Source organism: Mirounga leonina, unplaced genomic scaffold, assembly GCF_011800145.1.
Source record: "Mirounga leonina isolate KUSES-001 unplaced genomic scaffold, KU_Mleo_1.0 Mir_94, whole genome shotgun sequence".
NCBI lineage: Eukaryota > Metazoa > Chordata > Mammalia > Carnivora > Phocidae > Mirounga > Mirounga leonina.
The window spans coordinates 48487584-48505517 of record NW_023270855.1 but is presented as its reverse complement, the minus strand read 5'-3'; the positions used below and the strand labels follow the sequence as shown (position 1 = coordinate 48505517).

Sequence of the window (17934 nt, the reverse complement as noted above, 5' to 3'; positions counted from 1 at the left end):
ATCCTCCCACCCCCCTCCCCTCTAGAACCCTCAGTTTGTTTTTCAGATCCATCGTCTCTCATGGTTCGTCTACCCCTCTGATTTTCCCTGCTTCATTCTTCCCCTCCTGCTACCTTCTTCTTCTTTTTTTTTCTTAACATATATTGCATTATTTGTTTCAGAGGTACAGATCTGAGATTCAACAGTCTTGCACAATTCACAGCGCTTACCAGAGCACATACCCTCCCCAGTGTCTATCACCCAGTCACCCCATCCCTCCCACCCCACCCCCCACTCCAGCAACCCTCAGTTTGTTTCCTGCGATTAAGAATTCCTCCTATCAGTGAGGTCATATGATACATGTCTTTCTCTGTTTGACTTATTTCAATCAACATAATACCCTCCAGTTCCATCCACGTCGTTGCAAATGGCCACTTTGGAAAACAGTGTGGAGGTGTCTCAGAAAATTAAAAATAGAGCTACCCTATGACCCAGCAATTGCACTACTGGGTATTTACTCCAAAGACACAGATGTAATGAAAAGAAAGGCCATATGCACCCCAATATTCATAGCAGCAATGTCCGCAATAGCCAAACTGTGGAAAGAGCCAAGATGCCCTTCAACAGATGAATGGATAAAGAAGATGGGGTTCATATATACAATGGAATATTACTCAGTCATCAGAAAGGATGAATACCCAACTTTTACATCAACATGGATGGGACTGGAGGAGATTATGCTAAGTGAAATAAGTGAAGCAGAGAAAGTCAATTATCACATGGTTTCACTTATTTGTGGAACATAAGGAATAGCATGGAGGACATTAGGAGAAGGAACGGAAAAATGAAGGTGGGAAAATCGGAGGGGGAGATGAAGTATGAGAGACTATGGACTCCGAGAAACAAACAGGGTTTTGGGGGAGGGGAGGGGGTATGGGTTAGCCTGGTGATGGGTATTAAGGAGGGCATGTACTGCATGGAGAACTGGGTGTTATATGAAAATAATGAATCCTGGATCACTACATCAAAAACTAATGATGTGTTGTATGGTGACTAACATAACATAACAAAATTAAATTAAAAAAAAAAGAAACACACAAAAAAAGCAGTATGTGAAACATACATAGCAAAGCATCTCCTCTCTCTTGAGTATTCAGATGAAATTTTTTACATGTATTACGTGAAAAAGGGTATGCTGATGAGCTTCCTTTACAATTACCTCATTACCTGTGAGCCTGAATATGTCCTGACTTAGCTAGCCACCCACTTTCTCTGTTGAAAATCATCTGTGGGAGTCCTTGGTGTTTGCACAGTGGGATCAGAGAGGTTTTATTCCTGTTTTTATTGCATTCTTTCAAGCAAAGATTTGCTGTTTATTTCACCAATTTAGTTATTTGCCATTTTGCTTTTTTATGTATGTGTAGATGTATTTGTGCAGAATATGTGAGTGTATAAATTTTGTGTGGTAAAGTTTCTGAGTTAGTCATATTCCTACTATTGTTTTTCTAGGTTTTTTTTTTCTGAAAGAATTGATCTGTCATATTAATATTATTCACTTGTGAATACCTGTTTTCCAAACACTGAAAGTGAATGTCCCTCTGCATACTTATTGCTCACAAATCACCTTTATACATATATTTCAACTAGTGTTCACATCTTTGTGTTCCTCATTGTTCGTTTTGGCCTTTTATTATTGGATCTCATTCTAAAATAGAAATGCCATCACTTGAAAGGGATTCCATTTTATGTTTGACCAAGAATCACCTTTACCTTCCATAAACATACTTGTCCCATATCTCTTTATGTGACATGAAACTAAAACTTTAGACACCAGTTTCTCTCCACATTAAAACACTTTTTCATACTCTTTTATTCCCGAGTCCTTGGCAATCTCATATAGATTTGGACCCATGTTAAGTTCATTTAATTATTACTCTTTTAAATCTATTTGTTCAAACGTTGGTTTTGGAACTTCCTTCAATTTCATTTCAAACAGTTGTTTTGAGCCATTCTGCTTTACCTAAGTGCAGTTTCACTGTTCTTCTTTCTTTCAAAAGTTTCCTTTCTTTTAAAACTGTTCTGTGTTATACACAATTACCCATTCACACACTTTTAATTTGAATGTATAAAAAGACAGCAATGTGTATCATAAGTACGCTTTATGTCTGGCACAATCTTTTTCTAGCTTTTTCTTCCCCAGCCTTCTGACTCATCAATACTTTATACTCATCCCGCTAGTCAACCAGTGTAATGCTGATTCATTATTTCAACACCTGCATGACATTTCATGGTGTGGCTGTGCCTTTACACTCTTCATATTTTTTCTCATTAAATTACTATTATATCAATGCTACTAAATATTTTTATTTTTTTATTATTATGTTCAATTAGCCAACATATACTACATCATTAGTTTTTGATGTAGTGTTCAATGATTCATTAGTTGCATATAACACCCAGTGCTCATCAACACATATGCCCACCTTAATGCCTATCATCTTGTTACCCCATCCCCCCATGCCCCTCCCTTTTGTAATCCTGTTTGTTTCCCAGAGTCCAGAGTCTCTCATGGTTTGTCTCTCTCTCTGATTTCTTCCCATTCAGTTTTCCCTCCCTTCCCCTATGGTCTTCTGCACTATTCCTTATGTTCCACATATAAGTGAAACTACATGATAATTGTCTTTCTCTGCTTGACTTTTTTCACTTAGCATAATCCTCTCCAGTTGCATCCTTGTCGCTGCAAATGGTAGGTATTCATCCTTTCTGATGGCTGAGTAATATTCCATTGTATGTATGAACCACATCTTCTTTATTCATTAATCTTTTGACGGGTATCTTGGCTCCTTCCACAGTTTGGCTATTGTCGACATTGTTGCATTGAACATTGGGGTGCATGTACCAAATATTTTTAAACACTTAATACTATGTTTCTCAAACAAAGCAGATTTTGTTCCCTAGGAGACACTGAGTAATGTTTGAAGACATGTTGGGCTGTCACACTGGGGAGGGGTCCTGGAGCCCAGGGACACTCTAAACACCATATAATGCACAGGACACACCCTGCAACAGAGAAGGCTCTGGCTCCGAATGTCTATAGTGCAGAGACTGAGAAACCCTAGGTTAAAGAATATCTGTATTTTGGGGCGCCTGGGTGGCTCAGTTGGTTAAGCGACTGCCTTCGGCTCAGGTCATGATCCTGGAGTCCCTGGATCGAGTCCCGCATTGGGCTCCCTGCTTGGCGGGGAGTCTGCTTCTCCCTCTGACCCTTCTGACCCTCCCCCCTCTCATGCTCTCTCTCTCTCAGATAAATAAATAAAATCTTAAAAAAAAAGAATATCTGTATTTTTAAAAATATTTTTAAAGTAATCTCTACACCCAACATGGGACTTGAACTTACAACCCCAAGCTCAAGAGTACCATGCTATATAGACTAAGCCAGCCGGGCACCCCAAAGAACATCTGTATTTCCAATATTTGTACCTGTCTTCAGATTCTCCCCAAGACATATAACACTTCACAATCCTGACAGCAAAATTAGAAAGTACCCCTTTGCTAACTGTTCAAAAATTCCAGCCCAATCATTGTGACAGCCCTTTGAGTGTTTTCTCAGGGTGATGGGTGTGAAAGAGATTTCTTGTTGAGTTTTTAAACTATTAGTGAGCTCAAGTGAAGATTCCTATATTTGATCAAGTTCATTTGTCTATTACTATTATTACGTGTCCACATATGATATGCCTATTTATCTGTAATTATCAGCATTTCAAATAATTGTTGTAAATCAGTTTCTCTGTTGACTTTTAGTTAGATATTTTTGGTCATAATATAGTTTTAAATTTTATTAAATATACCTATCTTCTTAGTTCTGAGTTTTTTTGCCTTAAAAATAGTGGTTTGCTCTCCTGTGGTTTTAATATGTAATTTTCCAGATGTACATCTAAAACTGAATGGCTACTCCTAAACTGAAGTTTACACCTTTTGATTTTTTGTGAAATGTGTGAGATATGGAACCACTGAAATTCCTTTCATGTAGAAAGCTATTTATGCCAACTTCCATTCAACAATCCAATCTTTGCCAACTAAATTGAAATGCAGCTTTGTCACGTAAATGCCCATATATAATAAGACCTAATTCCTGATTCATTCAACACATACTAAAAGAGCATCTGCTATGTGCCAGAAATTTCTAAGAATTTTATGTTATACCCTTCTATTTCAAGGTCTTGGGGAATTTTATTATTTGTCCATGTTGATTTTGTGGAGTTCCTGCTCCTATAGATCCTGTTTCAGTTAGTCCTCAAAACTCCCTTCAATGTTGTTGAAAAAGGTTGTGCTGAAACTGCTCTCTTTACACTGGTTTTATCTCCTCTGTCATTCTCTGTGTTTCATAATATCTCATTTTCTTGAATTTGTTTCTATATAAGTGCATATACATCCACACCCTTAAAGAAAAAGATGAACAGCACAGGTGAACTTCTTGCTCCTTTGGTCCTACGTCAGAATGACAGACAAGAGCACAGTGAGATAATGTGAGTCTGAGATAATATCTTCAGATGAGTCACATGAAGAGTACTCAGAGTAAGAGGATAGATTGCCACGGGGTGTGTAGGATTTTACAGAGTCTGGGGAGGCCTTTGCATGTTGGCCAAAGAACAGAACTGTGAGTAGTTGTTCTCATCAGACTTGTCAAGAAAGCGACTAAATCCCACAGGCTAAGAATGACAAACATAAGAAAAGTGATAAAGGGCCTCGCCTCATCCTATATTGGACCAAATAAAAACCAATTGGTCAAATAAATATGGAAAAGGCACAGGAAAAACAAGTCTTCTGCTATCAGCTATCTGGTAAAAAAAACACCAAATTTATTCTTTTTACTCATTTTTCTCTTGTGATGTTCAATCTCTAAGTGTTTCACATCATAAAGGAGCCATTACTTTGTCTTTTGAACAATTTATTTTTGCTCTTTTATTATTTTTGCTGGGTATAAATGGGATCTAACCAGGACTGGATGCCACCAGCACCAAGGAAGCGTTCCTTCCTCGCAGTCTCTTAGGACAACTGAGCTTATTAGATCATTTTACTCTTTATGTTCATTGAATATCTCTCTCCTTCTCTCCCTCTCTCTTTCTCTCTCTGTTTATTGAACACAATTTTTTGTTTCTTTATATACATGTCAGAATGTAGCCATTCCAAAATGGAACCTGAAGATGATTTGTCCCTGGGAAGCTACAAATAGGAATTTCTGGATACTATTTCCACATTCATTATGGGAAAGGTAATATTATATGTATGCATTCATATCCTAAACAGTGTGTTGGGGCAGGCAGGGGGGAGGTGAGAAGGACATAGAAGTAACACACACCAGGAGGATATGGTGTGCTGTGTTGTGTGTATGTGACTGTGTGTGTGTGTGTGTGTGCACGTGCATGCGGCCTCCTTGATGGGTGAGAACAGTCCTCAGAGCAGGGATGCATAGGCCCCTCTATTAAAAGTCTATATACATGTGTATCCTTATAATACACAGGCCAAATTCAATCAACAGATGATACTAGGAAGGCATGTTCAACTGACAGGATGCTAATGCAACCACATCATAAAGTGGAAGAAGTACATAGTGTGAACCAGGAACTCCCTGTGTCTTGAAATTTAAGCAGTTATGAGGCCACATAGTTCTACGAAATTCACTGCCACCACCTCTCATCACTCTCCTTCTTGTCCATTCTCCTCAACACACGGGCTTCCTTCTGAGCCATGATTTTCTGACAGAAGCCGGTCCTCAGGGCCTTTACACCAACCATTCCCTCTGCCAGGAAGACCTCTCATCTTCCATCCTCTCTTCCTTAAGGTCTCTGATCAAATGTCACCTTTTTAGCCAATCTTGACTGAAGACCCAACTTAAAACCCCACCCACTCTCTCTTTTAACCTGCTTCTGTTTTGTTCATAGCATCTGTGCCCATCAGATGATTATTTAATCTTAATATCTGTTCCTACCCTATCAGCTCATTGAATTGTAGAGACTTTTGCTTTCCAGCACCCTTTACTTTATGACTAGGAATTTCTGAAACATGGTCAACACTATATAATCCTAAAGTGCATGAAATAATCTCTAATTCAAACTGTACAATAACTGACCTTTTGGGGAACATCTGATGTTGTGATGGAAATTCCTAATCAGAGGGGAAATAAGGATCCCCTCAAGGGGTCCAGATCCATTCATAAAATATTAAAATTAGTATTTGGACAATATAAATTATATCATTTCCACAATGTTAGCAGACTATTTGTGTGAAATTTGTTATGTTAATTTCCCCTGTGCTGGTAGTCACCTCCACCACATGGACCCAGGAAATGATACAGGAATTTCAGATTTTCTTCTTCTGGGACTGTCAGAGGAACCAGAACTGCAGTCCCTCATATTTGGGATTTTCCTCTCCATGTACCTGATCGCCGTGTTTGGAAACATGCTCATCATCCTGGCCATCAGCTCTGACTCCCACCTCCACACCCCCATGTACTTCTTCCTTGCCAACCTGTCCTTTGTAGACATCTGTTTCACCTCCACCACCATCCCCAAGATGCTGTGGAACATCCAGACTCAGAGCAAAACGATCACTTATGAAGGTTGCCTCAGCCAGATGTATTTCTTCACACTTTTTGTAGGATTAGACATCTTTCTCCTGACTGTGATGGCTTATGACCGCTTTGTGGCCATCTGTCACCCCCTGCACTACACGGTCCTCATGAAACCCTGGCTCTGTGAACTATTGGTTCTGGTGTCCTGGATCCTGAGTGTCTTGCATTCCTTCTTAGAAAGCTTAATGGTCTTGCAACTGTCCTTCTGTAGAAAGGTAGAAATTCCCCACTTTTTCTGTGAACTCAATCAAATGATCCAACTTGCCTGTTCTGACACCTTTCCTAATAACATGGTTATGTATTTTGCAACTATACTGCTGGGGGGTGCTCCCCTGGCTGGGGTCCTTTACTCTTACTCTAAGATAGTTTCCTCCATACTTGGGATCTCATCAGCTGAGGGCAAGTATAAAGCATTTTCCACCTGTGCATCTCACCTCTCAGTTGTCTCCTTATCTTATTGTACGGGCCTAGGAGTGTACCTTAACTCTGCTGCTACCCAGAGCTCCCACTCAAGTGCAGTAGCCTCTGTGATGTACACAGTGGTCACACCCATGCTGAACCCCTTCATCTACAGCCTGAGAAACAAAGACATAAAGGGAGCTCTGATGAGATTCTCTGGGATGGCAGTTCTAAAAGGGTCAGTTGTCCTGGGCTGAAGAAGTGCCCATGGTTGCAGGGCCTGAGGCCTTAGATAGAAGTTGTGATTTTGTGTGTGTGTGTATGCAGACTGTGGAAGTAGTACTTGCTTCCCTAATTTATTTCTCGGAATTTCTATCTTTTTGTTTTTGATCTCTCTGTACAATGTATGTAACTCTTATTATTAAGCCTTGTGATATCTCTGATGCCCAAGAAATTGTCCCTTTGTCATTTTCCTCCTCTCTCAATGTTATTCCTAACCTTGGATTTGAAATATTTGGAAGTTCTCATTTATTCCAAGGACTACATGGATCTGCTAAGAATAATTTCTTCTCAAATAAAATATATCATAGTGAGGATTTTTCTTTTGTTTGACTGAATACTACAAGAATGGAAAATCTACTCTTAGCCACCACAGCTATTTATGTACATTCATAACAGAGAAAAATCTGAGACCACTGTACTTCACTTTTGTGAACATCATTCCTTTGTAATATCACTACTTTAAGTGCTCTTCCTGAGAATGCAGACTTTGACGTACTGGTGGTTATAGCTGATCATGTACACATTAGGATCCTGTTTTTATACAGCTTGTGTCCACCATGCCTACCATAGTCACTGGCAAAAAAAGAAAAGAAAATACATGTCTCCAAGTGGAATCTACACAGAAAGACAAATATGGAAAAAATAGATTGACATAATATGTAAGCCAAAAAAAAAACAAAAAAAAAAAACCAAAAAACATGTCTCCAAGTGGAATCTACACAGAATGACAAATATGGAAAAAATAGATTGACATAATATGGCCTTAGAGTCAAACCTGGCTTTAAGGATGATGAAGAAAAATATTAAGACATATATTTATTGCTGTGCAAAATATTCCTTTCTCAGGCACTTCATCTACCTAATGAATTATGGAATACCAGGGTCCATTGGTAAGGTGTATTTATTAATATAAAAGACTGGTGGCATGATTGGGGTTTTATTAAACTATTTTTGGTTTCTGGATAAAAATTTCCAGTGCTACATACATACAAATATGATTCCTTCCATTTCTGTAAATGAAATATCTCCCACTATGTGAAATTTTGCCATAACCTCTAAAGGGGCAGCAAATGAACAGTATCAGTATCATCCATTATATACCATCTTCATAACCACAGGATGACTTACCAGGAAGCTTGGAATCCTGTCCAGGATGTGATTCTGAGTCACAAGTTTTGTGCACACATGTATGTCCTTCTGACCTTTCCATGTTACCTCAAAGGGGCCTCAGTGGTTTTAGTACAGTTACATGAAATAAACTTGAAGAACACAGTAATCATGAATGCTACCTTCAGTTATCAGAATAAATACCTACAATAAAAAGAATCTGATTATTACAAATGCCCTCAGATCTTTCTGATTTGATTATTATATCATTTAGTTGTTGCTGCAAACAAAGCATCCTAAAACAAAATGGCTTGATATAATGTCTTTATTATCAAAGGGGATTGCAGAGTAGGGAGTTGTTTTGATCTCTGCAGAGCTTCTCATAGTCCTTAGTCCGGTGTGAATCTGTACATTGTGTTTCTAAGGCTGTTCTATGAGGAGTGTGGCTGTAGTGTTCTTCTGTCTTGATCCAATTTATGTCATTTTACTCCTTTCATATATGTAAGTAATCTTCTAGTTTACAAAAAAATGATGTTATCAAATGTGAATTGTCTTTATTTAATTCCACTGTTTAATATCCACATGTGAACCTTTGCTTTTTCACAATTGGAAGAGAATTCTCTCATCCTGTTATGTGTGACTCAGCTAACTGTGCTCCAGATCTGACTCTGAGTCATGCACCACAGGAATTTTTTAATACTAATTAATATATTGGAGCATTATTACATGCAATAAACTGTACATATTTAAAGTGTACAACTCTAGGAATTGAAAGAGTCATTGAAAAATCATGGGTACATACTGCATGGTTCCATTTCCATAGAACTCAAGAGGGTGCACAATAAATTCTAACTGCTCTGTTATGCAATTGTTAGGGGGTAACCCCTCCAGCATTCTTTTTTCTTCTGAACACAATGTGGAATCATAAGCATAACTTCAAGTGGTGTTGTCAGGAAAGATGAAATATGTGGAAATAGTTTGTGGGACAAAGAATGTTCAAGATTAAGGGTTATGTGTATGTAAATGTATGTATATTCATGTACATTTTATTTCACAAAAACATACTCACATGCATGGATGTACATGCACAAGGCTCATAACCCTCATTATAACTCATTATAACTCATCTATTGCATTGAAAGAAAGCTTTAGAGAAACTTGGAAGACAAGAAATTAAAAGAATGAACATTTGCATTCACATAAAATACTAGGAATATTGAAATTTAGACAAAAAAATTTAGAGTATAACAGGTAGCCTTAATTTTCATAGTATATTTCTTTTCCTATCTTTTTTTTTTTAAGATTTTATTCATTTATTTGAGACAGAGAGAATGAGAGACAGAGAGCATGAGAGGGAGGAGGGTCAGAGGGGGAAGCAGACTCCCTGCCGAGCAGGGAGCCCAATGCGGGACTCGATCCAGGGACTCCAGGATCATGACCTGAGCCGAAGGCAGTCGCTTAACCAACTGAGCCACCCAGGCGCCCCTTCTTTTCCTATCTTAATGTTCAGAAGTCTCAAAGACAAAACCACATTAACATTTATGCAAGGAGAACTTCTCCATACCAGCTAATAAGGCTGAATATCTCCAAACTGACTTTAGATTGTTCCTGTACTTAAGGTAGGGTTTCAACACACAGTGCCCTTACCCAAAGAAGCTAAGTGAATTATTTGAAAGGCTTAAATTCAGTTTCTTTAAATAAAATTTTATTGGAGAAATGTCTTTGTCCACTTTCCTATTGCTGCTATCACCAATTACCACACTGAAGATTTAAAAGAAACAAAATTATACTCTTCCAGTCCTGGAGATCAAAGCCAAAAATGAATCTCTTTGGGCTAAAATCAAGATGTCTCTGCAAGACACAGAGAGCATGAATTCCTCCGGCCTAGATACGTGATTCTAGGTTGCCATTTTTTCTCCACAAAAATGCATATCATTCCAAACTCTACTTGGTACCTGAATAGGATCTTGATTATAGACAATTTTTTAAAGACTTATTTATTTTTCTGAGAAAGAGAGAACAAGAGCAGGAGGGAGAGGGGGCAGATGGAGAGGGAGGGGAATCTAGATTTCTCCCATTGAGACTGGAGACCAAAGCAGGGCTTGATCCGAGGACCCTGAGATCATGACCTGAACCTGACCTGAAACCAAGTCTGATGCTCAATGGACTGAACCACCCAGGTGCCCCTAGTGTCACTTTTTAACAGGGTTCAGCATGAGTGTGACCATGGTGTACATCACTGGGGCTGTTGCACTTGTATGCACCTAGGAATGTACAGTAAAATAAGGACACAGCTGAGAGGTGAGACACAGGTGGAAAATGCTTTATACTTGCCCTGAGCTGAAGACACCCAAGAATGGAGGAAACTATCTTAGTGTAAGAGTAAAGGACCTCCACAAAAGCAACAGCACTCAGCAGCAAAAGAGCAAAATACATCACCAAGTTATTAAGAAAGTTAGCATAACAGGAAAGTTGGACTATTTCATTGAGTTTACAAAAAATAGCAGGGGATATGTAATTTTATCCAGAAGGAAAGCCACAACATCATTAAACTTTGGGGGTTTTTTTTGTTTTTAAGATTTTATTTATTTATTTGACAGAGAGAGAGACAGCTAGAGAGGGAACACAAGCAGGGGGAGTGGGAGAGAGAGAAGCAGGCTTCCTGCTGAGCAGGGAGCCCGATGCAGGGCTCGATCCCAGGACCCTGGAATCATGACCTGAGCCGAAGGCAGGCGCTTAACGACTGAGCCACCCAGGCGCCCCAACATCATTAAACTTTGTAAGAAGGAATTCAGGATATATGTGATCTAGGGCAGAAGAACCAGCAGTCCATGGAGCTGGGGATTCACGATGACTGAATAGTGCAGGGGGTGGGAGAGGGCTACCAACCATAGGCCATCGTGGCCAGGAGAAAGTAATCGAATCCAGCAAAGAGTATGAAAAAGTACATCTGCGTGAGGCAGCCTGCATAGGTTATGACTTTGCTCTGAGTCTGGATGTTCCACAGCATCTTGAGGATAGTGGTGGAGGTGAAACAGATATCTACAAAGGACAGGATGGAGAGGAAGAAGTACATGGCAGTGTGGAGGTGGGAGTCTGAGTTGATGGCCAGGATGATGAGCACGTTCCCAAACATGGTTATCATGTATATGGAGAGGAAAAGCCCAAATATGAGGGTTTGCAGTTCTGAAATTCATGTGTCACTTCCTGGTTCTATGTAGTGGAGATGACTACCAAGGAATAAAAAATAATATGACTAATTTCTCAATAATAATGAACATTACAAATATCATTGAAATTCTAAAATCTTTATTTTACATTCAAAATGTGAATATCCATAGTTTTTATATGGAACTTGTCCCCTGTCAGGACCCCACATCCCACCTCTGAATAGGAATGTACATTCTGGAGGGGGGAAAGATGGCGGAGGAGTAGGGGACCCTATTTCAACTGGTCCCCGGAATTGAGCTGGCTATCTACCAGACCACTCTGAGCACCCACGAAATCAACCTGAGATGTAAGAAGATCTGGATCTCTACAAACAGAATATCGCAGGCAGTTGGCTTTGAGGTAGGAAGCGGAGAGCTGTGATCCTATGGGCAGATATCGGAGGATAAATGGGGGCGGGAGGGTGCCTGGACGTGGGGATCCTACACCGCTGGTGAGTGACAGCCTCATGAGCTGCGGAGGGGCACAGACTCACAGACCGGTAGCATTGGGAAAGCCAACGGGGTGGAGCCCCCGGGGTGGAGGACCAGACCGGCGGGGTCGCGGGCACACGAACTGCAGCCGCCCAGACAGAAACCCAGAGCGACAGTCACGCGCACGTGAACTGCAGCCTCCGAGATGGAAACCCGGAGCGCCGGGGTCCCGCCTGTGAACTGCAACCTCCGGGGTGGAAACCCCAAGCAGCGGAGTCGTGTGCGCGCGTGAACTGCAGTCCCCGGGACAGGACCACAAGCAGCGGTCGAACTGGGAGCGGCTGGTGGTTTTAGAAGCACAAAGGGCAGAGACATGCCCCAACCTGGAGGCAGGACTGGGAGCACTGCAGAGGGGCGCACAACCCAGGACACTGCAGTTTATAGAAGCACAGACAGAAATGGAGACAGTGTGGCCTGGAGAGTTCACTGAAGAACAGACTGAGGTCTCTCTGCTCTGAGGCAGAGGGTTGGAAACAGTCTCTTCTGCTCTGACTCGCAGAAGAGACATGGAAAGCCACCAGGGAAAGGCGCCAGAGAACAAAAGCCCCAAAGACTGATTCCCACTGAGCGCATCCCCCACCACAGGGGCGCAGGGCAACTCTGCCCAAACAAGGTTGCCTGAGTAATAGCAGGGCAGGCCCCTCCCCCAGAAGACAGGCTGGGAAAACAAGAGGCCAGCAACCCTAAGGTCCCAAGAAAACAGGTGCATCTTGCTTGGGTTCTGGTCAATAATTTGGACTCTATACATTCTCTCAAACACCCATCAACAGAATGACTAGGAGGAGGAGCCCCCAAAACAGAAAAGACTCAGAGATTATGACTTATGCTGCAGATTTACAAATGGATGCAGATATAACCAAGATGTCGGAGATGGAATTCAGGCTAGCAATTGTGAAGACAATGGCTAGAATGGAGAAATCAATTAATGGCAACATAGAGTCTCTAAGGGCAGAAACAAAAGGGGAATTGGCAGAACTTAAAAATGCTATCAATGAGATCCAATCCAATCTAGATAATCTAACAGCTAGGGTAACTGAGACAGAAGAGAGAATAAGCGATCTGGAAGACAGTATAATAGATAAAAAGGGAAAGAGGAGGCCAGGGAAAAACAACTCAGAATCCATGAAAATAGAATCAGAGAAATAAGTGACACCATGAGGCATTCCAATGTCAGAATCATTGGAATCCCGGAGGGAGTGGAGAGAGAGAGAGGGCTAGAAGATGTATTTGAGCAAATCTTGTCTGAGAACTTCCCTAATCTGGGGAATGAAACAGACATTCGAGTCCCAGTGGCAGAGAGGACCCCTCCCAAGATCAAGGAAAACAGGCCAACACTCCAGCATGTAATAGTAAAACTTACAAATCTTAGAACCAAGGAAACCATCTTAAGGGCAGTTAGGGGGAAGAGATTCCTTACATACATAGGGAGGAACATCAGAATAACGTCAGACCTATCCACAGAGACCTGGCAAGCCAGAAAGGCCTGGCAAGACATATTCAGGGTACTAAATGAGAAGAACATGCAGCCAAGAATACTTTATCTGGCAAGGCTTTCATTTAGAATGGATGGAGAGATGCAGAGCTTCCACGACCAGAAGAAACTGAAAGAATATGTGACCACTAAGCCGGCCCTGCAAGAAATATTAACGGGGGGTTCTATAAAAGGAGAAAGACCCCAAGAGTGATCTACAACAGAAATTTACAGGGACAATCTATAAAAACAACATCTTAACAGGCAATATGATGACAATTAATTCATATCTTTCAATAATCACTCTCAACGTGAATGGCCTAAACACTCCCATAAAATGGCACAGGGTTGCAGATTGGATAAAAAGACAGGACCCATCCATATGCTGTCTGCAAGAGACTCATTTTGAACCTAAAGATACATCCAGACTGAAAATGAAGGGATGGAGATCTATCTTCCATGCCAGCGGACCTCAAAAGAAAGCTGGGGTAGCAATTCTTATATCAGACAAATTAGATTTCAAGCTAAAGTCTGTAATAAGAGACACAGAAGGACACTATATCATTCTTAAAGGGTCTCTCCAACAAGAAGATCTAACAATTGTAAATATCTATGCCCCAACATGGGAGCAGCCATCTACATAAGCCAACTGGTAACCAAAATAAAGAGTCATATTGATAACAATATGTTAATTGTAGGAGACCTCAATACTCCACTCTCAGCAATGGACAGATCATCTAAGCAGAAAATCAACAAGGAAACAAGAGCTTTGAATGATACATTGGACCAGATGGACCTCATAGATTTTTACAGAACATTGCACCCTAAAACAACAGAATACTCATTCTTCTCGAGCGCACATGGAACTTTCTCCAGAATAGACCATATACTGGGTCATAAATCAGGTCTCAACCGATACCAAAATACTGAGATTATTCCCTGCATATTCTCAGACCACAGTGCTCTAAAACTGGAACTCAATCACAAGAAAAAATTTGGCAGAAATTCAAACACTTGGAAGCTAAAGACCACTCTGCTCAAGAATGTTTGGGTCAACCAAGAAATCAAAGAAGAACTTAAACAATTCATGGAAATCAATGAGAACGAAAACACATCGGTCCAAAACCTATGGGATACTACAAAGGCGGTCCTAAGGGGGAAATACATAGCCATCCAAGCCTCACTCAAAAAAATAGAAAAATCCCAAATTCACCAACTAACTCTACACCTTAAAGAACTAGAGAAAAAGCAACCAATGATGCCTAAGCCACGCATTAGAAGAGAAGTAATTAAAATTAGAGCAGAAATCAATGAATTAGAAACCAGAAACACAGTAGATCAGATCAATGAAACTAGAAGTTGGTTCTTTGAAAGAATTAATAAGATCAATAAATCACTGGCCAGACTTATCCAAAAGAAGAGAGAAAGGACCCAAATTAATAAAATTATGAATGAAAGGGGAGAGATCACAACCAACACCAAGGAAACAGAAACAATTATTAGAAATTATTATCAACAACTTTATGCCAATAAACTGAGCAATCTGGATGAAATGGAGGCCTTCCTGGAAACCTATAAGCTGTCAAGACAGAAACAGGAAGAAATCAACAACCTGAATAGGCCAATAACCAGTAACGAGATTGAAGCAGAGATCAAAAACCTCCCAAAAAACAAGAGTCTAGGGCCTGATGGATTCCCTGGGGAATTCTACCAAACATTCAAAGAAGAAATAATACCTATTCTACAGAAGCTGTTTCAAAAAATAGAAACAGAAGGAAAACTTCCAAACTCATTCTATGAGGCCAGGATTACCTTAATCCCCAAAGCAGGCAAAGACCCCATCAAAAAGGAGAATTTCAGACCGATATCCCTGATGAATATGGATTCCAAAATCCTTAACAAAATCCTAGCTAATAGGATCCAACAATACATTAAAAGGATCATCCACCACGACAAAGTGAGATTTATTCCTGGGATGCAAGTCTGGTTCAACATTCGCAAATCAATGTGATAGAACACATTAATAAGAGGAGGGAGAAGAACCATATGGTCCTCTCAATTGATGCAGAAAAAGCATTTGACAAAATACAACATCCTTTCCTGATTCAAATTCTTCAGAGTGTAGGGATAGAGGGAACATTCCTCAAGTTCATAAAATCCATCTATGAAAAACCCACAGCGAATATCATCCTCAATGGGGAAAAGCTGAGAGCCTTTCCCTTAAGATCAGGAACACGTCAAGGGTGCCTACTCTCACCACTGTTGTTCAACATAGTACTAGAAGTCCTAGCAACAGCAATCAGACAACAAAAAGAAATAAAAGGTATTCAAATTGGCAAAGAAGAAGTCAAACTCTTTTCGCAGATGACATGATACTTTATGTGGAAAACCCAAAAGACTCCACCCCCAAATTACTAGAACTCATCCAGCAATTCAGTAATGTGGCAGGATACAAAATCAATGCACAGAAATCAGTTGCTTTCTTATACACTAACAGCGCAACTGTTGAAAGAGAAATTAAAGAAACGATTCCATTTACAATAGCACCAAAAACCATAAGATACCTCAGAATAAACCTAACCAAAGAGGTAAAGGATCTATACTCTAGGAACTACAGAACACTCATGAAAGAAATTGAAGAAGACACAAAAAGATGGAAAAATATTCCATGCTCATGGATCGGAAGAAAAAACATTGTTAAAATGTCTATGCTACCCAGAGCAATCTATACCTTCAATGCCATCCCGATCAAAATTCCAATGACATTTTTCAAAGTGCTGGAACAAACAATCCTAAAATTTGTATGGAATCAGAAAAGACCCCGAATCGCCAAGGAGATGTTGAAAAAGAAAAACAAAGCTGGGGGCATCATGTTGCCCGATTTCAAGCTATATTACAAAGCAGTGATCACTAAGACAGCATGGTACTGGCACAAAAACAGACATATAGACCAATGGAACAGAATAGAGAGCCCAGATATGGATCCTTAACTCTATGGTCAAATAATCTTTGACAGAGCAGGAAAAAACATGCAATGGAAAAAAGACAGTCTCTTCAATAAATGGTGCTGGGAAAATTGGACAGCTATATACAGAAGAATGAAACTCGACCATTCTCTAACACCATTCACAAAGATAAGCTCAAAGTGGATGAAAGACCTCAATGTGAGACAGGAATCCATCAAAATCCTAGCGGAGAACATAGGCAGTAACCTCTTTGACATCGGCCACAGCAACTTCTTTCAAGATACATCTCCAAAGCCTGGTGAAACAAAAGCAAAAATGAACTTTTGGGATTTCATCAAGATAAAAAGCTTCTGCACAGCAAAGGAAACAGTCAACAAAACAAAGAGGCAACCCACAGGGTGGGAGAAGATATTTGCAAATGACACTACAGATAAAGGGTTGGTATCGAAGATCTGTAAAGAACTTCTCAAACGCAATACCCAAAAAACAAATACTCAAGTCAAAAAATGGACAGAAGACATGAACAGACATGTCTCAAAAGAAGACATACAAATGGCTAACAGACACATGAAAAAATGTTCATCATCCTTAACCATCAGGGAAATCCAAATCAAAACCACATTGAGATACCACCTTACACCAGTTAGAATGGCAAAAATTGACAAGGCAAGAAACAACAAATGTTGGAGATGTTGTGGAGAATGGGGAACCCTCTTAGACTGTTGGTGGGAATCCAAGTTGGTACATTCACTTTGGTAAACAGTGTGGAGGTGCCTCAAAAAATTAAAAATAGAGCTACCCTATGACCCAGCAAATGCACTCCTGGGTATTTACCCCAAAGACACAGATGTAGTGAAAAGAAGGGCCACATGCACCCCAGTGTTCATAGCAGCAATGTCCACAATAGCCAAACTGTGGGAAGAGCAGAGATGCCCTTCAACAGATGAATGGATAAAGAAGATGTGGTCCATATATACAATGGAATGTTACTCAGCCATTAGAAAGGATGAATACCCAACTTTTACATCAATATGGATGGGACTGGAGGAGATTATGCTAAGTGAAATAAGTTAAGCATAGAAAGTCAATTATCATATGATTTCACTTATCTGTGAAACATAAGGAATAGCATGGAGGACATTAGAAGAAGGAAGGGAAAAATGAAGGTGGGGAAATTGGAGGGGGAGATAACCATGAGAGACTATGGACTCTGAGAAACAAACTGAGGGTTTTAGAGGGGAGGGGGATGAGGTGATGGGTTAGCTCGGTAATGGGTATTAAGGAGGGCACGTATTGCATGGAGCACTGGGTGTTATACACAAATAATGAATCATGGAAAAGTACATCAAAAACTAATGGTGTACTGTATGGTGACTAACATAACATAATACAAGAAAA

The 17934-nt window shown here is 40.2% G+C and overlaps 1 protein-coding gene and 1 pseudogene across 1 annotated transcript; one reads left to right on the top strand and one right to left on the bottom strand.

Annotated features, from left to right (window-relative positions):
- The first annotated feature begins 6411 nt into the window (after nt 1-6411).
- Nucleotides 6412-7266, top strand: LOC118005592 (olfactory receptor 7A17-like). The gene is made up of 2 exons (XM_034997557.1): nt 6412-6766; nt 7052-7266. The coding sequence occupies exons 1-2, from the start codon at nt 6412-6414 to the stop codon at nt 7264-7266; spliced, it is 570 nt and encodes a 189-aa protein (XP_034853448.1).
- Nucleotides 7267-10590: 3324 nt separating this feature from the next.
- On the bottom strand, nt 10591-12008 carry LOC118005591 (annotated as a pseudogene).
- Between the last annotated feature and the right edge of the window lie 5926 nt (nt 12009-17934).

Excerpts from the sequence above, each read along its gene's own strand:
- LOC118005592 (XM_034997557.1), top strand. The coding sequence starts at position 6,412 with ATGTACCTGATCGCCGTGTTTGGAAACATGCTCATCATCCTGGCCATC. Across the intron at positions 6,767-7,051 it reads TCTGGTGTCCTGGATCCTGA|TTGTCTCCTTATCTTATTGT; the intron begins GTGTCTTGCATT and ends CTCACCTCTCAG.